This window comes from Strix uralensis, chromosome 7 (genome assembly GCF_047716275.1).
Source record: "Strix uralensis isolate ZFMK-TIS-50842 chromosome 7, bStrUra1, whole genome shotgun sequence".
Classification (NCBI taxonomy): Eukaryota; Metazoa; Chordata; class Aves; order Strigiformes; family Strigidae; genus Strix; species Strix uralensis.
In genome coordinates, this window is record NC_133978.1 from 18,204,057 (window position 1) to 18,231,406 (window position 27,350).

General features: G+C 45.6%; 2 protein-coding genes and 1 long non-coding RNA gene across 5 annotated transcripts in view; 2 read left to right on the forward strand and 1 right to left on the reverse strand.

The window, feature by feature from the left end:
• LOC141945861 (dual specificity protein phosphatase 13B-like) lies at window positions 1-18,675 on the forward strand. Of its 2 annotated transcripts, XM_074874591.1 has the most exons (5): window positions 1-132; window positions 874-902; window positions 14,825-15,032; window positions 16,161-16,381; window positions 17,548-18,675. In XM_074874591.1, the coding sequence occupies exons 3-5, from the start codon at window positions 14,872-14,874 to the stop codon at window positions 17,772-17,774; spliced, it is 609 nt and encodes a 202-aa protein (XP_074730692.1). In that variant the 5' UTR covers window positions 1-132; window positions 874-902; window positions 14,825-14,871; the 3' UTR covers window positions 17,775-18,675. The 2 variants fall into 2 exon arrangements, with proteins under 2 accessions (XP_074730692.1, XP_074730691.1); XM_074874590.1 differs by lacking the exons at window positions 1-132; window positions 874-902 and adding an exon at window positions 7,804-8,251.
• Window positions 4,925-20,614, reverse strand: LOC141945862 (uncharacterized). 2 transcript variants are annotated; one of them, XR_012629647.1, is made up of 5 exons: window positions 20,568-20,580; window positions 19,701-19,756; window positions 12,592-12,736; window positions 10,215-10,297; window positions 4,925-5,325 (listed from the first exon to the last, which is right to left on the reverse strand). It is a non-coding gene; the product is annotated as an uncharacterized LOC141945862 (long non-coding RNA). The 2 variants fall into 2 exon arrangements; XR_012629648.1 differs by lacking the exon at window positions 19,701-19,756 and having other exon boundaries at window positions 20,563-20,614.
• The window catches only part of LOC141945860 (dual specificity protein phosphatase 13B-like), a 24,239-nt gene continuing 17,211 nt past the window's right edge, over window positions 20,323-27,350 (forward strand). The window contains exon 1 of the mRNA XM_074874589.1: window positions 20,323-20,826. The gene's annotated coding sequence lies outside the window, so the exon portion shown is untranslated. The remainder of the gene's footprint in view (window positions 20,827-27,350) is intronic.

Consider the following 27,350-nt stretch of genomic DNA (forward strand, 5'->3'; position numbering starts at 1 on the left):
CATCGCTGGCCGCGTACATCCCGTGCTTTGCAGGCGAGACACAGACAAGAAAAACAATCAAGTTGTCTGGTGAAAAAAAGCAGCTTCCTGGGATTGCTCTAGCCACGGTGTAATTGTGATCAATCTGCATTGGCAAGTATCAGCTTTCCATGTGTGTTTCGCCTAACGCAGGCTGCCTGTGGAGAGCAGCTCAGGCAGGCTGATGCATGCTTGTTATCGCCAGCGTAAATATCTCTGCCTTGTGTTATTGTGGCACAAAGCAGCTGGACCATTTGAAAATCATTTAAAAAGCACTATAAAATTAGGGCTCCAGTGCTCTTATTTTATGACTTTCATGAGCAGCATTGCCTAGAGAGAAATTATCCTCTTTATTTTCAAGGCTAAAGGTTCTTTTAACATTCATCAAAATCGAAGTGCACCCTTGATAACACATCGAGCTGTTACTTATCTAGTACAGACTCTTTACCTTCTGCATAATATCACATTTGAGATCACAGTTCTTCATATACAACTCATTTCATTGTGTCTGCTGTTGTTTTCACCAAGTGAATTTGCATAGTTTCAGGAGAGGCTGGCTGATGCCCTGAAACATATTCTTTCCATAATTCCTAATTTTTTTTTTAATTTCTAGCACAATAGCCTGGAGTGGTTTTGTTACTGATCCTCCTATAAAAATGGTCAATTACCTCTTCTGACAATGGGTTTGTACAGACCAATTATGCACTGTAAGCGAAAGATTTTCAAGGGCATAAATAATATTTAGGTGCATAACCGGATACACTCCCCTTTCTCCCTTTGAAAAATCTCTCCCCCATATATATATATAAAAAAAGTATTTGATAATTATCCTTTTTTCCATTCTTGTTTTCACAGACACCTTCTTTACCAAACCCAGGAAAACGGTGAGTGAACCAAAGCAGCATGACAAAATTCAAACAGTACAAAGGGAAAGCCATTCTTCTTAGAAAGAAAAAAGAAGCGCAGCTGTATCCACCATTCATAAGTTCAGATCTGAAGGGTTTAGGAAGAGACACTGCATGAAATCCTCAGCCACAGAGACTGTGAGTGGGGAATGGTGGGGCCCTGCACAGCCTCTGTCCTGCAGCTCAGGCAAACCACTGTTTTCCTCTGTGTTGTTTAACCTGCCTTAGGTTTCAGTAAGACACTAGTCACCTTATTATCCAGACATCAAACTCAGACTGAAGATAAACATTTAGAAAGTCATAACCTTAACTCTTTGGCCCTCTTTGACCAGGATTTTGTCTTTATTTCCTCTGGGGGTAGCAGGCTGCAATCCTGCACCAAAAGGTGGCACGCTTGCAGATCCCTGAAAGGGAGGCCTGTTGGTGCTAATAGATGCTGCTGTGAAAGCACACGTAGCCACATAGAGGAGCTGTAAAGTCAAGATGCAGCAGCATCCTGCCTGGAGGAGATGTAACTGGCCAGAAGGCAGGCTGTGTGTATGTGAAGAGAGCCTCACCACCATGCAGCACCTCTGCTAGAAGAGGAGTTTGAATTTTTAACTATCGAGGTCTTGCCTGTTGTCACCCAGTTTGTGGTTCATCAACAGGATACTTAAGCTAACAGAGGAATGAGATGGAGTTATTTGGTAATCACAATTGTTTATAACTCTAGGAAGGCAGAAAAAGGGACAGGCTTGACTAGCAGAGTCTGCTGTCACCACGGATAGAGAAAGTGGGACAGGCATTTAGTAAGTCAGGATAAGAAAGCACTTCAGCTCTACGGCACATTTTTCTGTTCCAATAGTCAGCGAGTCAGTAACCACTTTTCTGTGTCTCACAGCCCCAGAAATAGAGAAAAGGGCCCAACTGAGTTGGCCTAGCCCTGGGCTCCTGCATTTCAGACCAGATTTGATCTTTTGCGTTAGGAGCGACCTACCCAGTCTCAGCCCTTACTTTTGGCAATGGTCAAGAGTAAGCAGCAGGAGAAGACCAGAATTCAGTGTAGCCATCTCAAGACCTGATCCAATACTGCAACCATGATTAAGTGACCTGTTCAGGAGCTTACTCCCTTCTGAACTGACCTGTGCATATGCTTGTTCCCTCTCAGGTATATACAACTTGCTCAATAGAACACAAATAGAAAACTCAGGTATATACATCTCACCCAATAGAATAGAAATAGAAAATCTCTTCCACCCAGAACTTTCAAATTCTTGGACAGCCCTGCATTTTCCTTTGTTTTCAGGATAAACCTGTGCTGAACAGTTCTCACGATTGTCTTCACTAAAAATGATAGCAAATTGACATTTGAAGTTAATGCTTCAGTGCTGACAGGATTTTCCTTTCAAGCATGGAAGGGGAACAGATGTCTGTAGAGTGTTGTTTCCCCCTACACACATACCTACTAAAACCTCAACGTGTAAAGGGTATGTGCTTGCTCACCTCATGTCCAAAGCAGGATTAAGCATACCCTGGAGCTGCTTTGACCTAGATGATCAGTTGCTGGAAGCTTGGCAAAAGTACCCAGGTTGTAGGATGTCCTGAACGAGGAAGATTCAAAGTAATTTTGTGCTCTGTTAAACCTATTAATTTTCAGGGAGGTTTAATCTACTTCTGGATAGCAGGTGGGACACTGTAACCCAGATGTGGGCAACCAAAGGGCAAAAGAAAGCTCCTGGATGCTGGCAGTGCTCTTGTGGTGTGGTCAGCAGCTGCAGAGCTTCCATCACTCACTTTCTTCACAAGATGAAGCTGATTCTGCTGCTAACCGCAGAACCAAGGTGGGAACAAAGTCGTTTTAGCAAAAGAAGCAATATAAGAAGCAATACCTTAAAAAGCCAAGTAGGATCAGCATCCTGAGGGGGAAGGTGGGAGGGCACTGCGGTCTGTGTTAGCATCACCTCATGGGGCAAGGGTGTTCCTGCTCAGGTGATGGGCGTCCATAGCATCAGTTGCTTTTTCTCATCGTAACAACAGTTGAAAGTGGCTTCAAACATTTTCCTTTTGCTTCTTCACTTTTGCTCCCCTGTCATCCTCCTCCTTGCTGCCACTGTAAAATGAACCTTGGTTCATAGTGACAAATGTATTCCCAGCCTGGCAGGCAGATGCTGGGTGTTTGGTGCCCATGTTATATAATTTGCTATTTAGTAATGGATATTGTGGACACCTCATTCATAAGACAGGTGGAAAAGGTGCCAAGGCTGGTTAGACCTGAAGGTCAATGATTCTCCATCAGCCAAGAGCAGAGTCTAGGGGAAGACAACATAAGAAACAGGACAACTATAGAGTGATTCTTCCCCTGCCTATCTTCCAGATTTTGGCCTTCAATAGATTGGCTACTCCCTAAACTTCATAATGCTTTTAATGGCTGCAGACTGGACAGAAGGGCTGGTCCTAGTACAAAGCTCTCTAACTGACCCCTTGCCCCAACAAGCACCCTGCCTCCATCCACTGCAAGGAGGCTAGCTCAGGCTGTGAGGGAGAAAAGAGGAGGAAGAGTGAAGGACAGCTGAGCCAGCTGTCGCTGGAGTTGGGCCCACTGCTGCAGGGTCTCCAGCATGGCTGTCAGGGCCATGAGGCTTTGTCCCCTCCTCAGATGAACTGCAAAGCTGCTGGTAGCTTCCCTCGAAGCCTCATTCTGATCTGGGCTGAAGGCCAGGCAGCAGCAGGCTCCACCCTGCGCTTCCCGCCGCCGTGTCGCAGGGTCACGTGGCGGGGGGCAGCAGCATGGCTGGGGTCAGGACCCCACCGCCGGGACCCCACTGCCCGGAGCCCCAGGGTCTGTGGGGTGCTGCTGTCTGGAAGTAACTCCCATGGGTTAGTAAGTGCCTGGTAATTTCCACTGATGCCCAATAACCTTTGCAAGTTTTCTTCATCTTTCTTCTATCTTTTAGAAGGATGCAAGGGAAGCGTTGTTCCAGAGTGGGAGGAGGAGTAATGCCTTCGGGTAACTCAAAGCCCTCAGCCAGTCTGACTGCAGTTTCCAAACCATTTTCCATTCTTGTAGAGGGTTTATTTCCTTTAGGAAAAATATTCAAAGTCAAAGCAGCTGGGGAGAGAGTGTGAACAGCATGGACTCCTCCATTCAAGCCAGAGCCCCGCCTGCTCCTGAGGGAGGCTCCGTCCTGGCAGTGGAAATCATAGAATCCATAGAATGGTTTGGGTTGGAAGGGACTTTAAATATCATCTCATTCCAACCCCCCTGCCACGGACAGGGACACCTTCCACTAGACCATGTTGCTCAAAGCCTCATCCAACCTGACCTTGAACACTGCCAGGGAGGGGGCAGCCACAACCTCTCTTGGCAACCTGTTCCAGTGTCTCACCATCCTCACAGTAAAGAATTTCTTCCTTTTATCTAATCTGAATCTACTCTCTTTTAGTTTAAAACTTACCTCTCATCCTATCACTACACTCCCTGATAAAGAGTCCCTCCCCATCTTTCCTGTAGGCCCCCTTTAAGTACTGGAAGGCCACTATAAGGTCTCCCCTCTGTGAGACCCATGTGACTGAAGGGTCAGTTTTCCCCTGGAGAACAGGTGGGAGAGACACTCTCGGAGGCGACCACCACCACTAGCCCACTGCCCAGTCCAGCAACTCAAAGCAACAGGTTTTCAGCGCTCAGGCATGTTCTCCCACCCAGCCTCTCCCTTTGCATCCCCCTCTCTTCCTGAAAGCTGGAGGAGGGGATGTTTGCACTATCTTGGCTCTTTTCCTGCCATGACTGGAGGAAGTGGGAAAGGGAAGAAAAACGTATTTGGAGAGAGAGAGAATAAAAGACTAAAAGAATCACCCTGGTTTTTACTTTGGGTGATTGGTGGATGTCCTGGACTGGTTTGTAGAACAGATTTTGCCCCTGGAAGAAAACCAGGCCAACTGCACTGTGCATAGGAAAAATGAACACTGTTACAGGCTTTTCTGATACAGAAAACCTGCATGGGACCATTTGATGTATACACCCAGGTCAATACCAATTTAATTCATCTAGTATATTTCACATTTTTCTTCCATCCAACAAGTGCAGTTTCTTGTGTATCATAACAGCTCCCTTTAAATACCATTCATGAGTATACTGTGCATTTTTAAATCATTCAAGATTGCTTTCTTCTGCCATCTTCTGGCAACATGAAAAATCACAGCTTTTCAGTAACAGCAGTGTTGCTGTGCTGGTCTAAGGCAAGGGTTGTCAGTAAAGACAGTATATAATTATATCAGTTGGCATAATTGGAAAAAAATATAGCCCTTTTTGCATATTTGAAAGCTTGCCTTATTCTTCCAGCTGTACCAGTTCATCTAGCAGCAGTGGTTCAGTGGTTATCCCGGAGCAAAATGTCTGATTTGTAGATCTTGATTTCTTGAATGTCTGTAACAGCAAAGGAGAGTTGCATAACGTGAGACTTTACCATTTTATAACAGGACTTCATCAAGTATACCCTAAATATTTTGAAAAGAGTCCTTTTTGCCAGTTTTGATCTCAGTTTTGCTCCTTGACAAAAGACATCTATGACACCACAGGAAGATCTTGTCTGATAGGCATGTAAAGCTTTTCCTTCTACTTCAACAACTATTTCTGTCTGATCTCTCAATGTAAACACCACAAATCATGCCAAAACACCTTGCATTTTTTGCTTAATTCTAAACCAAAACATTTTCAGTATTTTGTTAAAAACTAAAACCTAAAAAATATATAAGATTTCTGTAAGACTATATTTTGGTTCCTGAGGTTTTTGTCCCTTTTCCTGCAATCACACAGGTTTTTTGTAAATGACTACTTGTGATCCCCACTCTCCTGTCACAATAGCATCACCCACATAGTTGTGCTAAAAATATGAAAATTATATATGATCATTAAAAAAAGAAAAAATCTAAAAGGAGAAAATGCCGATATTTTCCCTTAAAATAAACTCAAAATTCAGAGCCAATAAGAAAAACTACTCACAAAATTCCAGCCTGCAAAGAGAGCACAAATAAAAGCTGTTCAAAGCTTTATTCATTTTCACTAGCACCAGCAAAAATGACTATTTGGGATGCCAGGCACTGGAGAGAAAGGATGTTAATGCTATTTATAGCTCACGGGTGGCTCCCATTACCATTGTACCTGAGAAGCTTGCAGTCCTTAATGTATTCCTGCTCACAGCAACTTTCTCAAGCAGAGGACAGGCTTCCGAGGGCTGTGCTGGAGGCACTGAGGTTTGCTTTGGGAAAATGGACTGTTACATTTGCAGTCTGTTCCCAAACTGTCTATTATAAACCGCCTGCAGCAGACACAACCTCCTGCAAGGCTGCACCCCTCCCTGCTACCTGTGCTTGACTCTGCCTCCTGGGAGCCATGAGGCTGATGCTTTGCTGGAGGCTCTTCCTCCCTCCGTCACCCTACCAGCTTTGGCATCAATCTATAGTCCACACCAAGCCTCAGCAGGGAACAGCATCAGAAAAACAACAACATAAAACCTGACAAGATAATGGTGAGAAGACCCTGCAAAAACTTGCTGGCACATAATAACCTTTGCTACTGCCCTGCCTGACCAACTGCAAGACTCAGGTGGCATCAGCATGGTATCTGGGGAGTGGGGCAGCACCGCACTGCCGGCTCCTTGCAGAGACAGCACTGCAAGGCCTGGCAGGGAAACTCCTTCCCACCAGCCAGCAAACGGCAGGGCAAGCTCTCCCAGTGACCCTGGGACTGGACATTCCATAGAGCAGCAACCATGTCCCCCCTGCCCTTGGCCCCTCATCCATCACAGCCCAGAGAGGTGGCTGCACACACTGCTTTACCCACACTCCCTGACTAGGCAGCTCCCTGGTTCACTCTCATTTACCTGGTACCCCAATACCAGAGAGAAGCAACAGGAAAACCACCCCCAGTTTTATTTCTTCAAATTCAAGATACAAAATTAAGAGCAAATATTCATCAGACACATACTCAAAAGTTTGCAAGAGAAACTAAACCCCAGTTCCAGGTCTTAATATCTCCTCTTGGTAGTTTTGATGCACCTCATCAGTGGAAAATTCCTTTGTGACATGACCCTACTTAAAAGGTGACTTAATCAAAAAACAAATCATTATTTTAAAGCCAGCAATTAAAAAAAAAAAAATCTAAAGAAAAAACATTCCACTCTGCCCCAACAAAGCTGACAGCGTCCCTTAAGCTTTTTCAGGCACATCATGGAGCTTAAGTGCCAAAATAGATCTTCCATTGTAGAGTTTTGAGTCTTTTTGCTCTTGATTTCACTCCAAAGAGTTTGTACAGCTTTGTCAACCTTAGAAAAAGGTGCTTTTTTCATATGTACCCTTTCAAGCAAGACAAGGCAAGGAGAGCACTTCACTGCTTACGTTAAAAGTGCAGGGAGAGACAGACAGCTCAAAGATATCCCTGCCAAATGACTGAAGAATATCAAAATCCCTTTATTCATGCCTTCAAATCTTCTGAAATCTTGCAAGCTTGACAGCATTGTCAATTTTGTATTGACAGCAGCAGTCAGACAAAAATAATTTGAGGAGTAAATCAAGGAGAAGAACCCCCCCCTTTAATCCACAGTCACACAAATCCATACTGCCTGCAGAAGGGCAAGTGCGTTGGAGTCCCTTTTAACAGTAATATATTAACATCCTTGTTTGTCTTCCCTGAAGTTTACAAGGCATCCCACCCACCCCTCGCCTCAGAGTCTGGTCTCTTTGACATCATTTGCATGAGAACTGCCCATAACTTACACCTATTGACAGCCTGTGACACTGATGAAATCTTGGCACAGCGTTAGCTGTGACAGCACTCACTGAACTGTTATCAATATCAAGGTCACTTTGTTTTTCTTGCTCTCACTGGAGCTCCTCTGCCCTCAGGGCACAGGCTGCCCAAGGAAGCATGCTGTCGAAGCTCCTCACAAGCCACAGCCTCTCTGCTCCATTACTGGCGTTATATAAGATTAGAGTGAAGTTTCTACTATTAGAAGCAGTTAGCTGCATGGTGATTGTGTGCTCTCCTGATTATAGCATATAGCACAGTTATGGCTGCTGGCAGCAGGACTTAAAACTACAGCTATTTTAATTCAGGAAGAAGCATGAGTGTAGTCGAGATGTGTCAAGAAAACCAGTAGTTTTGGGGGGTTTTAATTCCTAGCTGTGGTACCCTGGACAGGAATGCCCCAGAAGAGAATTAAAGGGGAAAGCATCACTGTAGGTTTGACAGATATCCACGAGACGAGTCGGAAATTATGGTAGGAGCCTGTGGAGGGCAGCGCTGTCTTGCTGGGGATGTTGCATTGAATAGCTCAGAGATGTCAGCTGCTAAGGTAATACTTCTTTTTTTTATCTCCTTTGAATCTGAAAGCTGCAGATGTAAAAGCTGTGATCCTGCCACAGCCATGGCCTGTCACTGCAAGCAGGACTCCCCATTTTTCCATCCGCCACCCCCATTTTTCAAGCATCCTTTCCTGCAGAACTAGCCCTGTGTGTGGGCAGGTGCCTCTTCCTGGGCTTTGTGGCTCTTAAAAGGGAGGGCTGGAGGAGGCAGGGAGGGGCTGGGGGGCTGGAGGCATCACGGAGGTTCTCCCCCCTTGGAAAAATAGGACCTTGGGAAAATATGCACATTGCAAAATATGTTACATTGCAAAAGAAAGGAAATGCTCTCCAGGAGCACTTGCATGAGCTAACAATAACATCCTCTCCCCAAAACCAGCAGGGCACAGGTGAAGCTCCTCCCATGAGCCTGAATCCTGCTGGCAGGGCCATGAGCCTGGCTGAGCAAGCTGTGCTCCTCCTGGGTGCTTGCCTTGTCCGAGGACAAGGGTGGCTGTGTGAGCTGGGATGGGCTGTGGGAAGGAGCTGTGTGAGAGCGAGTGGTGGGAGGCCTCGCTGGGGCTCCCCACCTCACTCAGGAGCCCATCTGAGCTGAGACACTTGGGCTTCAGCTCCACCTGCGTCACCTCGCAGCTCTGTCCATGGCCATGCACCCCCTTGACCTGCCTTAGCACTGCGGGCTCTCCCGGCTATCCAAACCCCTGGCTGAGGCTGGTCGCCCTCACTTGCCCTGCCCTCCCATAGCTCCCACTCCTGAAACAGCCTTGTATTATGTCCCTGTCGTCCCCAGGTGTACGCAGCTCCTGTAGGGCAGCAACAGGCTGTCTCTGCCCTGCAGCAGCCCCTCCAGCCCCACAGGCAGCCCTGCACAGGGATGGGAGGGCTCACTGAGGAAGGAGCTTTTTGCTCTCCAGTCCATTGCAGGCTCCTCGCAAGCAGAAGATGGTACCTTCCAGCTCAGTTTGGAGGAGTCAGAGGGCCCCATCATAAATGTACAAGGCCGGACGTGAACAGAGGTGTCAGGAGGGAGACCAAGCAGTGAAGAGGTGTGAAGACTCAGATTTTCTCCCACCCACTAAAACACGGCTGCCGGCGTAGGGTGAAGGGCATCTGCGAGCTGAGCTGAGGGTGTAGCTGTGGAGGAGGCTTGCAGGGCTGCTCCCGCTCCTTCCCCACACTGTGGTTAAAGAGAGGGCTGTGTTTTCCAGAGCCCTCGATCTGGCATCTTTCCCAGGTAGTAAATTCTCTTAAAAACCAAACCAAACAGAGCTTTAATTGTACATTCTGCTTTTCTCTTCACTCTGGAATAATGGCAATGGCATTAATACAGTGCTGCATTGAACATGTACCCGCAGTGTGGCCAAGGGACCGATTCTGGTTTCCATTATTCAGGGGCACTGCCTCTGGTGAGGCAGATCAGGCTTTAAACAGCAAGCAGGAGCAATGAACTTCTACTGTTCCCCGCTGTTTGAATGTGGGCAAAATAAAAGGCCATAATATATGATGCAGTCAGCCAAGAAAGCAATATTGCTCTGCCATGTGCACAGTCTACACCGAGACAAGTCCAGGATCTCATTTCTAAATTCCCATAGGTGCCTCATTTAAACCATCAGCCATAACCTGCTTCTCATTTTCAATACCACTTGGTATTAGAGCTGCAGTGAACTGCTGGTGAGAGATTCTAATTCCTGCAAACAAGCCCCTGTAGGTTTGCAAGGAAAACATAGAGTTCCCCTCTCGGTTGCCTGCTAGGTTCCCATCTGGCTGTTTTAACTTTGCTATTGCTTTTAAATGTGCCTGTTTCTGCACACAAGGCTTTCAGCTCTACCTCAAGAGACTCGAGGGTTCTCTTAGCGTCGGATTCTGGCCAAAACGTAGAGACACAGATTGGGTCTTCTTAACAAAAAGGAAGATCAGATTTCACATTACAGTATCTGAAAGATTAATTCCACTTACATGATCATTTCCCTGTGAACCACACTTCTTTCCATCTGGATTTTTCCATCAGGGGGACAAAGAGCCATAGTGTTAAGCACTACCTGAGAGAAAAGAGCAAGGAGTGTAAAAGATGAGTGCAGAGATGCTTGCTGAGAGAAAAGAGAAGCAAAAACAGAGTAGAGAGCAATTTCAAATGCATTGAAAGGCTTTTTTTTTTCCACATGATTTATATTCTGATCTCATGCTTTGGTATTTTGAAACATCTAGTTTGTTAGACTTTGATTCAGGGAATTTAGGATATTTGGCTGCACGAGCTTTCTGTATCATGTTGTTGTTATCTAGTGTTTGCATTATTGTAGTAACCACAGGTCCAGCCAAAATCAGTGCCCTGTTGTGCCCGAGGCTATCAATAATCTCATGTAAGACCTCATTATTGAGAGACACCTGTCCCTATCTGGGCTACCCTCATAATCACAGGCAGAGCTGTGCCAGCTAGAAAGGTGCTAGCAAAAGGGATAGAGGAAAGATGACTTGGGGCCCAACTAACGCCTTGCCATAGACTCCTCTTGGGAGCTCGAACAGTCATTTAACCTCTCTACAGCCCAGTTCGATCTTTAGGAGTCAAGGTAACAACCATGACAAAACGGCAAGAGGCCTTCCCCCTGTTGTAGAAGTGAAAGGTGAAGGCTAGGTGGGTAAATGGCTGCTCAGTTCGTGTTCATTTTTAGTTAGACAAAACATGTTTTTCTCAACCAGGAACAAGCCACATTTACTTTAGCATTGCATAAAATCTTTTAAAATATTAAAACAAGACAAATTACAAAACAAAAGTAACTTTGAATAGAAAAATGGAAAGGCTAATTTTTTTTTAAATAGCAAAATGAACTATTTCAAATCTACAATATTGGAGTGTTTGCACTTTTTCCAGAACTTTGCTGAGTTTTCTTTGACTGGAATCTGCAAATGCAACACACATCCGTTAAATGCTTTAGCCAATTCAAGTCAGTGGGGGTTGTGCATTTTTTTCTTCTCTTTGCCAAAAAAATCTTCAGTAGAAAATGGCAATTGTTTCCAGTGTAGAAAAAGAAAGAAAAAGAAAAAGCCTTGCAGACTGTAGTACTCAAGTGACCAGATAATATCAGGGAGATACAAAGCTCAGCGAAGTTGTTGTAAACGAGGCTCTGTAATGACCACGTCCCTCGGGAGCTGCACCCAGCTGCATGTAAGCAGGGTGTGGAGTCACCCCCAGCCCTTCCTGGGTGCTCCCTGCAGCTCCGCGATGTCGGCCCCGCAGCCTGTGCCTCCGAGGTGGCTCTCGTGCCCCCCAGGGAAATCCAAGCCTCCACAGCTCAGACACGGAGCCAAGAAAGCCCCAGCCATTTGGGGTGCACCCCAGTGCTCTGGGTGTGTGGGAACTGATGCATAATCAAAACAGTTTTAAAGCTTGTGCTACCTTATATTCTCCTGGGGAAGCAAGGAGGTTAATACATCTGGATTGCCCTTAAAAACTCTATCCAGTCTCAAATGTCTCCTATAGGTAGAAGGCTATTTTTGGTTGCTGTTGTTTCTAACTAGAAAAAAAAAAAAGGGAGGGGGAAGAGAAAGAATCTAATGAGAAGGTCTTTAGGTACTTCCAGGCTACAGTTTAAAAGAAAAGTAATCCTATCCAACTTGCATGGTCTAGATCTCTGCAGAAAACGTTAGTGACCTTGTAAGACAGAATTTTTTCTTCCCAGTTACAGGGGCTCCTGCCCTCCTGCAATCACTGGCTGTTTCCAACTAGAGCAGCTTCTGGGAGCCACCCAGAGGGAGAAGCTTAGAGAAATGTAATCAGTGGCAACACTTTGCTAGCTTTGCAGTATCTTAAAGTAGTAGCGGGGCGGGGGGGAACCCTCAGCAAAGTCCCTGGTCTTCAATTAAAAAATTCATATTACTTTCCTCATTAGTCCAATCATCTGGTATAGCTATTTCCAAGCTTACCCCAAAGGCCCCGCAGAGCAATTCAATTTCAAGGCCAGTGCAGCGCAGGACAGAGTGATGTGCTTGGGAGGAGCTATGCTTCGTGTTCACACGAGGAGCTCACTCATCTGGTGTTAGTCATGTGAAGCAAATGATGCTGACGCACTTTTTGGAAAGAGCATTGCTGTATGAAAGGGAGCTCTGTTGCAAAATACCTCCCTGGCTGCAAAGGCTGGAGTCGCCTGCTAAGTTTCACCAGCACCAAAACAGCTCAATTCTTGGAGAACCTCCTCAAAGTCGGGTCTTGAACAAGAGGCCTTGCAATGCAATTCTCTCTACTAATCATCGCCATTTCTGTTACCAGCTGACAGGCTACAACAGAAGTTTAAAGCAGTGGGGACTAGGAGAACTGAAAGTTTAGTATCCATCTGCTTACCTCCACAACTTCAGCCTTTAAACATCTGCAGCAATTGAGAATCATCCACGCTCCTTGACAATGAGCCTGTGGTCTTATGAATCTCCTGATGTAGAAGCTGTATGATCTTTTTCTTGATTTCGTTTTACTGCTTCAGCTTAACGTTCTGTGTCGGTGAAAGTACAGACAGGTCATCATGACAATGTTGGCAGTAGCTCTTGAGCACAGTGCATGACTTTTGCAAGGCAGTAAAACCTGTAGGGCAATGCACAATATCTTTTTCTGTGCTATTCTTCATGCTAATCTGTGCTGGGATTGCACAACATACTCTTTTACCAAAGCTCTTTGTGTTACATTATCTGCCCTGAAAAATTTGTTGGCTTTTATCCCTATATTCCTCTCTACTTCCCTGCAGTTCTTTTCCTTCATCATTAAAAGTAAAATCAGTCAGCTTCTTTTCCATTTCTCCCATCATTTTTATTGTGCTTTTCATATTTTGCTTATTAAGTAGTTACCCTAAGGAGACTTCCTTTTTATTGGAACATACAAAAAAGCTACAACTGCTCTTAACATTTGTGGGGAGGAGGAGGGAGAAGGGAGCAGGTGAAGCAAATTTAGGCTGAGGTCACAGAAATACATGTGGTGTGTGCAATAATATGCCTTGCATCATCTCACTTCTTTTTTCATAAGCAACAAGATATTATCCCTTGCTTTCTGTTTATTCTCCCAATCAGCCTATGCTGTTACAAATAATGTACCTGGATGTTTGGACAAAGTTGTTGTTGTTGCTTTAAGAGCAACATCTAACATCTATCTGGCTGCTGCTGTTGTAGGGCAGGGGACAGATGAGATGACTTCCACAGGTCCCATCTGCACTTGTTTTCTAGAATTGCTGAGAAAATAAACCCAAACTCTAGATTTAGGCATTCAGGCATTAGAGTGAAAGCTGATGCCACATCAGAATAAACACCAGCCACCCTACTTTGGGAAGAGTTCTAGTGTGGCTCTCACATTCATTATGGATTTAATACCAACAAACAACCAATTGAAGATCATCAGTGTTCTCTGGGGGTGAGAACAGCAATTCAGGATAATGAGAACCTGGCAGGAGAAATGCTTCTAAGGTCTCAGAGAAGGGACTGCTTGGATATCTTTGAACTCTTGCGCTCAGCTGAGATCTGCTTCAGGCTGGACTGTCTGGCCTGAGCTTGCTGGGTCTAAACCAGCAAACAACATTGCAAAAGGGATGCCCATATTCCACTGCATGATCTGTGAGGGAGCAAAACAGTCCTAGATGGGATTCTTAACAGGGCAACCAAGACAGAACTTTCAGCACTATAATTTCTCCAAATTCAGATGCTCTTTTTTCTCACATCCCAGGTAAGTACTCTACCTCTCAGATGAGAGAAACAGCCTCTCTCTGGAGGCAAGTAGCTACCACATTATTTATACAAAGTGGAACAGCTCCCAGAGGAGGGACTGAGACAGACAGACTCAAGTGTACCAGTATAGCTGAGTGTTCAGGGGTATTCACCAGAGAGATAGAAAAAACTAGTTCAAATTCTCTCCATTTCTATCTATATACATACAGACATATATGGATATGTATATATGCATGTGAAAATCCATTCATATGTATACATGTATGTATATTTATGTGTATACATGTGTTTAAATACATTCCTATAAATGAAAGAAAACTATGCAGATACATTTTATATATGTATACACATACACTATATGACTGTGTCTTACATACACAGCCTAAGATTTCCACCTTGGCCCTAGAAGCTTTGTAAGTATAAGTCAGTCCAATGATTCATTCTTCCAAAAACTTCCAGTTTTAACTAACCAGAATCAAGTGTGCACAAACACTTCGGTAACCCTCCAACATAAAGTACTGGAGCTTTCTTGCATGCACTCATCAGCACTATAGTAACAGAAATAATACCTGCACCTACGAGGTTCAGCTAGTGCTGATTTGGGTGGCACAGGATGTTCTCTTTCAACAGTGTCACTTCACAAGAAATTACATCATATCATGGTATGCTGCTGCTTTCTCAGGGGATGAATTACATGCTTGTAGAGTCCTACCACAGAGTCAGTCCTGCTCTCTGGATGCTTTTAGCAACACCTGCAGGCCCTGCTGCACACACTAGTTATAATAATGTAATGCTATTTGGAGGGTAATGAACAGGACTACTTTCTAGGGAATATTATTTCTGTATGAAAGTTTCCTCTTAATTCATTTCAGAAAAGCTGTCTCTGATACAGCCTGAGTGCGTGCAAGAGAGGAGCAAGATGCCTCACACCAGAGACTCTCCGTCTCCGACTAGCAGTGCAGGGAGCAGAGCTTCCTATGAAACACCAGCGCTATCAGACCTCCAGCGGCTCTTTTGGTTCAGAGGAGGGTCTGATAATCATGTGGACCAAGTCTGGCCAAATGTTTACCTGGGAGATGCGTAAGAACATATGGTCCTATCATTAAGCTGTTATTGGTCCCTGGGAGGAGGAAGAAGGGGTGTGGTACACTGGGGAGCAGCTTTTGGGTCTTCAGGAATGTTTTTGCCATACAGGCTTCTAAAACTGAGAACATAAGGAGTTTGGATGTCATGAAAAACATGACATACAAAATGGTGACTTACTCATAGTGTGTCTGAGTTGGGTTTTCTATATTCTGTGAACCACAGCAGATTTGGCAGGGTAAGAATTATTTGCATTCTAAACAAAAGTCCTTAAAGAACCCACACCAAATTGGTGTCAACTCTGAGATGCATTATCTGCCCTGGAAACTGTGCTCTAAATCAGCAAACAGGAGCACCATAGCCCTCACACTCAAATAGGAGTAGCAGAATCAACAAATTGAGGAGGACCCAAATGAATAATGCAATAGGGACTTTGCCAGTCCACATCCAAACTTTCTTTCAAAGATGGTAAAACTGAAAATATCAAACAGGAATTTTCATGCAAATACCTTATTCTTGTGATCACTTCTATTTATTGCCATTTCCTTCTGTTTGGATTACTTCTATTTGGATTACATAGATCATCAGTTCATTTTTCCCAACCCCTCCTCCTCATGAATACATCAGTTAAGGATCACAGTTTGGTGGAATAACTTCAGTCCCAGTTTATGGTGGGAAGCAGGGAGAACCTGGCTGGTGTGCATGATGCAGCCACTTCATGTCCAATCCAGGAACGAGGTGCTACTGCATCTGTGGGGGTTCTCACCCTTGCGACCCATGCATACTATGAATGAGAGATTAGTTCTAGAACTTGGTAAACAACTATTTATAGGAAAATCTTGACCACTTTATATAGTAAACCATATTCCCAGGGATTAACTGCTGGGAGGCATTTGCTTAACTAACAGTATCCCACCAGCAAGCCTGTGTTCTTGCTGCTCTCCACACCACCATATCACATTTTTCATGTGCAAAGCACTGTGGGCTTCTAGAAATGTGCTACTCTGTAAGCAAGCTGCAGTTCCTGCATCCTTCCCTAGCAGGAGCAGGCACTAACTTTAAAACCATGCTATTTTAGCAGAATGTTAGGAGTGTTGCCAATGAGCCCTTCATGTCTTTCAACAGGTGGGCTGCTAGGAGCAAAACTACTCTTCAAAGCCTCAACATTACTCATATCCTTAATGCAGCAGATGGGCCATATAGCATCAACACAGGAGCCAAATATTACGAAGATCTGCAAATAGAGTACTACGGAGTAGAAGCATTTGATGATCCCTCCTTTGATTTAAGTATCTTCTTTTATGATGCTGCCAATTTCATAGGCAAAGCCTTAAACACTTCAGGAGGTAAGAGGGAGGCAAAGAGAAGCTTTGGGGGGAAGTTTCCACACGAGCCAAATGGCTTCTCCTTGCAGTAACAGGCAGCCAGCAAAGCTCAGATTCAGCATACAGTTCGAGAAGGCACACGCAGACCCGCCGTGCCAAGGATGGGAGAAGGGCGTCTATGCCACGCACTGCAGGGAAGGTGGCTGTGGCCAGGTCCCTGGGAGCCAGGGAAGGCTGGCAGCCCCAAGCCCAGTGTGGTAGGAGGAAGGGCCAACTCCAGGAGCAGAGTGAGAGGGGAGGGCAAAGGCTCTGGCACTGCGGGTGCTCCCTCATGGATCCCCCCTGCGGGAATTGGCAGGATCCGTGTGCTTTCACATGCACCTCGCACCCCTTGCACCCCAGCACTGGCTCCAGCCTGGCGATCCTGCCCGGTGTACCACAGCCCTGCTCCTGCTCCAAATGCACTCAGCTGGGAGCAGTGGCACTTCAGCTCTGGCTTAAATGCTTCACATGCTTAAGTGCTTCGCAGAATTGGAGCTTTATTCAGACTGTCTATTAAGCTAGAGAAGCAGCAGAAGTTAATGAACTAAGTCAAAAACTACGAGCCTGACCCACAGCCTGCTGAATTTTTGTCAGCAGAGTTTGGATTATGGCCTAGTTATCATAATTTCCATTTGTTCCAGAGTTTGCTCTGACTCTGACTGGCTGCAAGATCTGCTGCTTTCACTGGAGTGCTTTATTAAATCCCCAGTTATAGCTCACACTGGGCTGCTGAGATACAGTAAATTATGAGTCCATTTTTACAGGCAGACTATCCTACAGAGTTTATGAGACTTGTCAGTGATCACAGTGAGGACTGGGCCAAAATTTTCTGCCAAAACTGTTGGGTTTTTTTCCACAGAAAACTATACTAACAAGTTTAGTCCCAGAAAGCTTCTCCTTCCACAGAAAATGTCAACTATTTTAATCTGAAGCCTAAGTTAGATTCAGGAGGTCAGTATGAAATGCCACCTTGCCCCAGATGTATGGCATTATCTTATACTAGCCCTCCCTGAAAACATGAGTATCCGCTAATTGTCACCATTGTTTTCTGAACTTGTTTCTAGTAGTTTTTGTCTTCCCTGTGTTTTTCTCACTTTAGAAATGCTAAATTCCACTCAACTTGCTGTGCCTCTTTTTTTCTGCAGGTAAGGTGTTTGTTCATTGTGCCATGGGGGTGAGCCGATCGGCATCTTTAGTGCTTGCCTTTTTAATGATCCATGAAAACATGACACTCGTGGATGCTCTGAAAACAGTGAGTGCTCACAGAGACATCTGCCCAAATTCAGGGTTCCTCAGCCAGCTCCGGGACTTGGACATTAAACTAAACGAAGAGAGGAAAGGAACCAGAGCATCTGCTACCAAAGAGCTGTAAAAGAGTATCACTGAAAGAGAGAGGACAAAATGTTATTTGAGTTTCTTGTATCTCTCTTAAATTAATTGCATTTGTAAACTAGGGACACAAGTTTATGATACACCAGAATGCATGTTATTACTAAAAGTAGATTTTACTTGATCTTTCCATTTTGCAAAGCCCTCCTAGATTATATTTACGATTGGTTGTATATTGTATCCTTCACTTTCCACCTTAAAACATTGCTCTCTGCTGGTTAAAAAAAAAAAAAAAAAAAAAAAAAAAGATATCAGGTTCCACTTCAGAAATAGCTGTGTTTCAGCAACTAGTGAAGCTCATATCATTTTATGAAGTGTTAGGCTATTTGAGGTGAAAGATGCCATATTATTTATGCTACAATAATGGTTAGAAGTTTTCTTACAAACCAGCCCCCCATCCCTTTGCTCCCTGTATCTAAAATGGTTTGTATTTTGAGACTTGAATCTGGCACTGGTTAGTTCTTGCTTTTACAATTGGTGGAGCCCCTGAGTTGGGGATAAGAGCCTGTTTAAAGGCAGAGCAGCTGGGAAACAACACAAGCCACTCTTTAAGAAATTATTCCAGGTCTCTCTACAGTGTTTTCCCTTTGACTGTTCATTAGATTTAGGGTTTTTTTTCTCCCATGAAAATACCTTTGTTTGAGAGGGCATTCAAATATTGTTCTTCTTCTCTAATGAAATTCATCCAGGAGATGCCATGGAAAATGCTTCTAAAGAGGAAGGTGGGTTCCCAGCTGAGGCTCCGAACAGCTGCATGGGCAGCGGGAGCGGGTGCAGGAAAACATTTGACAACAAAGTTCAATGTATCCCAAATTTGTCTGACAGTTCAACATTATAAAACATGGGATTTTCTTTCTCAAAAATAAAGGTCATTAACATTGCAACATCGTGTTCTGTGGCATTTGCTTTTGTGAGGGGACTCAAGTGAAAACTGATGGGACACAGGAATGGCAAGGGAGGTGCTGACAGGCATCAGGCTTTCATCTTTGTGTCTCTGGGCCACCATAAGAGCACTCAATAGCTACTGTCATCTGATGGATCAATGCTGCCTGGAAACTATGTGAAGCACATCTGGCTCTTGGCTCCCAGCGGACAAACATTGGCAGCACTCGGGGAAGCCAGCTCAGGGATGGCAGTTGTTTGCATTCCTAGTACCAAACTCAGGAATGCAGAGGCATGAATACTCCCCACCATGTGAGCTGGCTACTCAAGAGCAGCACAGCAACAAGGGAAAACATTCCTTGCCATTCCCAGTACTATCTACAAAGCAGATTTCTGCCTTCAGGACAGACAACTCAGCACAGACAACTCAGCACCTTTTATAATGCTCTTTGGTGATATCTACATCTGCTATGTGGGCCAGGCCACAGGACTGAGAGCACACAAAGCAGACCATTTGGAATTGAGGATCTGACCCCCACACTGAGGGCATCTCAGGGGGTTTTGCTGTGGACTAACCCATGGATTGGATCCCCGAGCAGCAGGAGAGTAGTGCTGGAGTGCTTCTTTGCTTTAGTTCCCTGTGTAAGGAAATTTGCTCATAAGCTCTGGGGCTGCTCTGTAAGGTCAACAAAACCACAGCAAGTAGCAATGGTCAGCTTAGAAGTATGCTTCTGACCCAAATCGAAATTTAATATGCATGTCTCAGTCACCAATTGACAAACTGATTTCAACTTACAGAACAAGTAGGGGAAAAAAACCAGTGGATCCGGCTATTAGAGAAGGCCCCAGCCCCAAGCACCATTCCCTTATGCTTCCCACCGAGGAAAACTCTCCCTGCCTTTAGCAGCAGCAGGACAGAGGCCCGCCAGCCATTTTCGGCTGCAGAGCGAAGGGCACAGCTGAAGATGCACTCGCTGGGGGTACGGGCACCTGCAAATTAAACGCGTTTCATGAGATAAAAACTTACAGGTTGGTGCAACTGGAAAACCTGCATCTTAGTCGGATGATACGTTACTGCAAACACTGCGGAAGACACACAGAGTGCAATTTCTCGCGCTACGGTGTAACACGCGCGGTTTCCCCTCGCCGGGCTCCCCGCACCCCCCCGCCCCAGCCCCAGCCCCAGCCCGGGCCCGGCACCGCCGCGCCGGATGGCGCCGCCAGATGGCGCCGCCGGCCCGTCGGCGCGGGCGGCGGGGCTGGCGGCGGGCCGGGGCGGGGCTGGCGGCGGGCCGGGGCGGGGCTGGCGGCGGGCCGGGGCGGGGCGGGGCGGCGGGCCGGCCGCCCCCAGGCCCCCACCCCGTACCGGCCCTTTTGTTCCGAATTCGGGTCAAACCCCGCGGGAAGCGGAGCAGCCGGGGGGGGGGGGGGGGCGCTGTGCTTGGGAGCGCGCCCGCCCCCAGCCGCCCTGCGCCGCCCGGGAGGCTGGGGCACAGACACACACCACCCCCGCCCCGGTCGCCCCGTCACGACGGGCCCCGCCGCCCCGCCCCCAGGGTAGAACTCGACACCCGCCAAAGCGCGTGCCGGGGGTCACCCCAACCCCGCACGATGCGCAGGGCTGGGGTAAGGCCCAACCACCCCCCTGACGCCTGCTGCGAGGATGAACGGCAACTGCCCACCAACGCGGGTGGGCCGGGGTGAGCCCAGTCACCCCGCAGGCGCTCACACCTGGGGTAAACCGCAGCTGCCTCGCCAAGAAGCACACATGGTAAAGCCCGGGGGTCGGGGTAGGCCCCCGCAGGCCGCCGCCCTTCGCGCTCTGGTGCCAACCCGGGAATGGCCACCAGCGCAGCCCCCGCCAGGCCGCCCGGGTCCCATCTGCTTACAGCACCTGACGATCGGCCTCTGTCAAAGCTCAGCCTCCCCCTGCTACTGCCCTCCACTTGCCTTGCTCTGGCCGATGCTTGCAGGTCCAAAGAGGGTAGAGGATTATGGTTTATAATTAACACAATTAAAAATAGACTTTGAATAAGCTGAACACAGAGAGGCTAGAAATCTGTTGTGCAACTGGCACATTAAGAGGAAACTAAGTGGTATTATTCAAACAAAGGTAATCCAAGACACCACAGCGCGGGAGCTTCGACTACCAGGCAAGTACTTTTAAGCTTGTTTACAAACCAACCCCCAGTGAACTCAATACATGCACTGAGCAGCATGAATTTAACCACAGCCAGCTCCGCAAGCACTGAGACAACTGCAGGGCTAGGCCAGATTATCATCGCTCCAGTTGTACTCAGAAAGTCTAATATTTGTGAAATTCTAGTTTGCTTTCCAGCTGGATTCCCAGGCTGAGGATCTCTCACTGAAAAAAGATGCTTAAATGCAATGGGTTTGGTTTTTTAAATACCATTCTGGCTTGTATTTAAATTTCTTACGGATCTATCTTTAAGATAATAGCCATGAAACACTGTATCTGGGGTTCCTTCTTCTCAGCTAATGTTCACTAGAGTTGTTCCTGGGAAGGGAGAAACTGGCCAGCCAGTTATACTGGAGAAAATGTGAAACAGACTATGAATAAAATGCTGTGCAGTTCAAAAACAAAACCTGAGGGAAAAAAATCGAAAGATTAAGAAGTTTGGGGGGGGGGGGGGGATTTTTTTTTCTCTTTTTTTTAATACTAACTCTTTATAGTTTGAGGCTTCTATGGATTATTTATAACTAGGATAGAATTTTCAGACAGAAATGGGATTTTTAATATCAGCAGTCTTGCTCAGAACATTTTTATTGAGGAAATATGTTTGTATGGCTGTGGAAGCCATCGGGATGCTTGGAGTAAAAGAGTACAGAAAGAGAAGACTGGGTTAAATTAATTCCTGCTAAATACCTACCAGCAGACTTGCTGTCTATATGGGGAGCTGGAGACAGAATTGTACCAGGGTAAAAAGGATACTGTGTCTATTTATAGCTCTGCCTTCAACACTGTAGGAATTCAAAGGAAAGCTCCAACTCAGCACACAGACTTCTCATCATCTGCTTCTGTCAAGATTAAATCGGGGCTGAGATCATTCCCTTCCTCTGCAAATCCTTGCTAGGAAGGATCTGTTTCTTTCTGCAAGTAAGGAACTATCATGGTACAAACCACTCCAGGGTTCATATGGTCTGAGTTCTGGGAGCCCTCACCCAGTCAAATGTCACCTCTTTCCCCTTGGTAGTCAGAGGAAGGGGAGAAAAAGAGCCTCAGAAGCCTCAGCACTTTAGCAGGAAAGACCGAAGGTGTTTCACCTGCTCTGCATTCCTGCTCCCCACACTGTCCCCAGCCCTTCTCCTTATACCAGATGCTCTGGGGAACTTGCAAACAAAAGGGTAGTGTAGCTTCAGCACGCTCCCAGGGCCAGGCGGCAGAGAGGGGAAGAGGAACAGGGTCCTGGCACACGGTCATGGTCACTCATGGTGCCACTTACTGAGATGAGGCCCTAATCCTACAGGGGTACATGCTCCTCTTGCCACTGCAGGGCCATCCATCTCCGGGAAGGAGTGGGCTGCAGTAGGTGTGTGGGGCACCTGTTTATCAGTAGAAATTATCTCTGATGCTAAGAGTACAAATGAGAGCAGCCTTGGAAAAGGTATTAGCAAAAACCTGACCGCCACTCTAAAAATAAGGCAGGCTCCTGGAGTTCCTTTGCTCCGCTCTACTTTTAGCATCATGGTGCCTCAGATCTTTCCTTCTCATCTTCCACCTTCCAGTGTCTCTTTAATAAGAGCTGCTCTTTCATTCTTCACAAAGCACTACCTACTCTACTCTCTCGGTGCTCCTCTTTTGTAATTCCATTATCAAGCTGTCTGCTAGGTGGGGAGCAGAAGTTGCAGGACTTGGTGCTGCCTTTGAGGTACAGGTAATTATTACGTGCATCTGTTATTGTGGTTGCTGCCTCAACAGGTGGAAAACATGCTGTTCTTTGACAGATTTGCAGCACTCTGCTCCTGCTTTGTCTTTTCTCTAAAGCCCGTTGTGTGGTGTTCCTAAAATAATAAACACAGCCTCACTGCTGCCACAAAAACCCTTGGTAAATATATTTTTATGGGAATGAAATATTAAAGGATTTGAACAGTTATTCACTGAAAGCAAAGTATGAGCAGTAAGGTTGGGTAAAGATTCAAAGGCTGGCTTGCTTCCTTTCCCTGGGGCACATCAAGGCTGTACTGTTTGCACTTTAGAGATGGATAGTGGGGAATTACTTAACCCAAAATGATGGAAACAATTCAGACTATAATAATATAGCATGAGAGTTTCTCACATTACATCTATTCCCCATACGGCTGGCTATATTCTGCCTTCAAATTCACGTGCACAACTCTCATTGGATTCTGGAGGAACTGTATTTGAAGCCAAAATGCATTTCATTGTCTTTCTGAAGTCTCTCTACAGTTTAGTTGCTAAATCCTGAGCTCAAGGACTGAGGACAAAGCTTGTCTAAACATTTTCCAGTGTCTGTCTCTGTGAGATTCCCATCTGCTGTGTTTTATTTCCAATTTCATCTTCCTACTTTCCTAAAAACACAAAGCAGAAACACACGTTTCCTCTGCCCTGAAGTGCAGGAATCACCAAATTTCCCAGCAGGTTCTCCCACAACATATGATGGATCCAAGTTTGTCTACAAATGCTACAAGCCCTTTGTGGAGTAGAAAGGGAGGAGACCAGAAATGTGGGCCAAGTTTCTGAGTGTTATGAACACCCCCCCGTCCCCCAAAGGGACTTCATATCCTGTTTCCTCTCTCCCAAAAATTTCACCTGGCTTTCGGTTTCATTAGGAGAAATACACATTGCTGGAGTCCAGGCTCTAAGTCTTTGCTTCGTGCTTCCTGCTGACACTGCAGAGACTACAAGAGCCATGAAAGCTGTCTCTGACCTGGGGGCTTCAAATTTACTACAATAGCAGAGCAAATTAAATGGAGAGCACGTTAAGCGGGTTGGGAGATTGTTGTTGACCAACAAATCTTCATTAAGTTCCCGCACCAAGCTGTGCTGCACCTCCGATGGAACTGATTATTGTGTCTCCATCTGTGTTTCAACTATTTCTCCACCAGGCTTAAAAGAAATTCAAACTTGCTTTAGGTCTAATTAGAAATAAAACACAATATTATCCACTCTGCCCCATGCACGCAGCCAGTTTGTAGGTGTTGGTGCATCATTCAAACAGGCCAAGTTCCACTCTGGTCACCACCAGTTATTTACTGCCCTGGTTTTTGCTAGTTCTTTTATTTACTGCCAGTGTCTCACAGAGATTTTGTTCACTGTTTTATGGTGACTCTCTGGATTACTGGTTTGCATTACCAGTGACAAAGTCTGAGATCAGTTCCTGGCACTGCTCTCCAGACGTTTCAGCTCAACCCCAAGAGTTCATACAACTCGCACCTCCCCACAGCAAAGCCTGTGCTTGGCCTAACAGCAGCTTTCACAGGATTAGAGCAAAGCCCCGTTCTGATATTCATGACTAAAGGGAGGCTACCACAACTGGGGCCTCTGACAGCCTTCCCTGCAGACCACTACTAGAAATACAGCTCCACAGGTAAAAATCAGGTGCCAAGCTACTCTGCTATATGGGCTTTAAAAAACATTCTGCCCAATTTAGGTCAAACGTAGAGAGGTTTGAGGAAAAAGTACAAGGGAAAGCAAGGGGAATTAAACAGCAGTACTGAGAGTTACATAGCTTTAGCATCTGCAGTGTACAAGCACAGCAGGATCTTCTACCACAGACTGTCCTTGCCCTAAGGTAAGGTAAGAAACAATTACTAGGTATTTCTCTTCTAAATGTAAGGTAAGAAACAAAAGGTACATGGAGATACAGCATGAATGAGGGAGTTAGCCTTCAGTGTCATTCTTTGTCAGATAACATTTATGGTGGCCAAACTATGTGTTGGTCATGGAGATTGGCCATACCCCATACCATGTTGTCCTCAGAGTCAGGTAACACTTGAAAAACATGGACAGGACTCAACCTTTTCTGTATCAAAGAGAATGCATCAGTTATTTGGGTTTATGCAGCAGCACCTCAGCACACAGGCTGTTACTGGTTCCCAGCACTTGGGCACAGCAAGGCAGCCTCCCTTTCACAAAGCTTTCCTGTTGTGTCCCAGGCAAGACTGAAGAGTGCAGCCACAGCAGTTGCCTTATAGAGGGATCCAAATTATTTTTTCTAGTGGTTAATTGGTTTCTATGCTCTAGAAGAACATATGTTCTGTTCTTTTTGTACCAGGTGATCTATGACATTTGGGGACACATATTTTTAACTGCTAGTTTGTTTTATAAATATGGTAAGAGTTAACCTAAAGGACAAATGATTAGAAATACCCATAATCCCACAAGCTAATATAACTGCTGGGAAATTCTAGACCTCAAATCAGCTGTGCTACAGAATATGATGAGTTCCTATTTTTTTTCCTTCAGTAGACTTAGTAGCGAGATTTTACAATGAGAAGAAAGCAATTTGCTTAGCTGACTTGGGATTTCATCTCCTTCCGTTGCATCTCTTTGACTATACACACTTCAGCAAGCAAGTCTCAACTCTGTTCAGTCTCAGTCTGACCTCTGTACTAACTTGATTTATTGTTTTCAGTTCTCAAATAGTATATTACGTTATACCCCAAAGGGTCTGATTAGAACTGGCCAGTATTTTAATGATTTATGAGGGGCATCTGGAACCGCATGGGTAGTATACGTGTTGTGTCACTACTATAGGAGGAGTCTGTATTGATCATACCAGCGTGCTGCAAGAGAAGACTGTGTCAAATTCCAATAAGCTTTAGTTCACAAACCTGATTTGACAGGTGGCCAAGCTTGCACTGGGACTGACCATAGTTCTCATGGTGGGAATAAAAGAAAACAGCTGGATTGCTTCTAGCCATTGCATTATGAGAGGATTTCCATTCCTTTCTTTTGTTCTATTTCTGTCTTGCAGTGGTTAAGGAGGTGTTTATCCTTCCCAGTTCTGTAGCCAAAAACCTGGGCAACAGGAGCTTGCTATCAGCTCTGTGGTTTATCTTTCTGCCAGAAGATACTGGTGAGAAATACAGGCTACTGGAACTAGCCTTCCAAACCTCTCCTGCCATGGCTATCACATTGCTAGAAAGTCTCAGATCAGAGAGACTGGGGTGAGAGAAAGACAAAGAAACAATTAGATTTTTAAGCCATAATGTCACTGCATTTAATAAGGAATCGTGCTATTTTTTTTAGGGTATCTCTAAAGGATGACTTTGCAGTCACTGAAAGAAGGGTATCAGGAGCACAGCATGGTGATATAGGGTTCTTCTGTGTCCTTGGTTTGATTTTACATGTTCTGAATTCTATTCTGAGCACCAAAGCCAAAATGTGCCAAAGTATTCCTAGGAAATCTCATCCCCAGCATGGAAGTCCAATCTTGACCATGCCTTTCACCTCATAATGTAAGCTGCTTTTGACTCACTAGAGGTGGGCACAGCTTTTGACCCAAATTAAACCCAAGGGTGACTCTACCCAGTTTCAGCTATCACTACTAGTGTTTGACAGCACTCCGGCCCTGGGTTGCTTCCCAGCTCAGACTTGTGGTGAGATGTAGAAAAATCATCCAACTTAACTTTACTATCTCCACCTGTGTGGTGGGAACAGCAGTGTCTTCCTCACAGGCACACTGTGATAACTATAACATTCATTCCAGTGCTTAAGAAACACCAGGGAACCGCGGCCGCCTACCTCCTGCTGTTTCCCGTCTTCCTTCCTAGCAGGTTGCTCAACCCTCCTGCTATGCCACCGTAGGGATACGTGCCTGCTGTCTCCTGCAAGTTGGGTAGCATAGAGCTATCTTCATGGTGCTGGTAGAGACCACAGGACAAGAACAAAGAGCAGTGAAGCTGTCAATACTCCCAGACAGAACAGACCCCAAATAAAAGGCAATATATTGTTTTTAAGATAGAGGAACATACCAGAGCTAGTCACAGGGGAGAAGGGCTTTGCATTGTGCCATCCTTTCAGTTAAATCCTTCAGGCAGAAGCCATTCATTTGTAATGGGATTCTTTGAATTCTGAAGCCTGATGTTTCCAGTGTGGGGGCTGGAGGACACTGCTATACTAGTTATTGTTACAGCAGCCTCATTCACCTTCAGATGTGGCCTGCTAAACTCTGGTGGGGACACAGGATACCAACCTAAGAGACTGCATTGCAACTGGGGTTCTGTGCAAGGCACAGCACAGGAAATTCTTGGCCTCTGAACACTGCTGAAGCAAGAAACAAACATGTCTTCTGCCTCTAGATCATTTTGGAGGTGACCTGGGAAAATTAGATCAGGCTAGATTAAGAGTTTGCAACACAGAGTAAGCCTGAAGAGTAAAACCATGTCAGAGACTGGAAGCAACAGCTAAGTGACACTTTGTTCTTCTTTCATTAAGCTAGATGCAGCATGCCCAGCAACCCATTTGTGGCTTTCTTGTGTTGTGTTCAGTTGGAAGTGAGATGTCCAGATCAACACCCCTTACAAAGTTGACAGTATGCAAAAGAGTGTAGTAGTAGGGCTGCTTGGCAGTTGCAGTTTCACCCCAAATAGCCACAGAGAGGGAGCAGAGCATATACCCTGCGGTGTATAGCACTAACAGGCTCTGCCTCCCACACAACGACAGTGCTGAGGCCGAAACATACCACTGCAA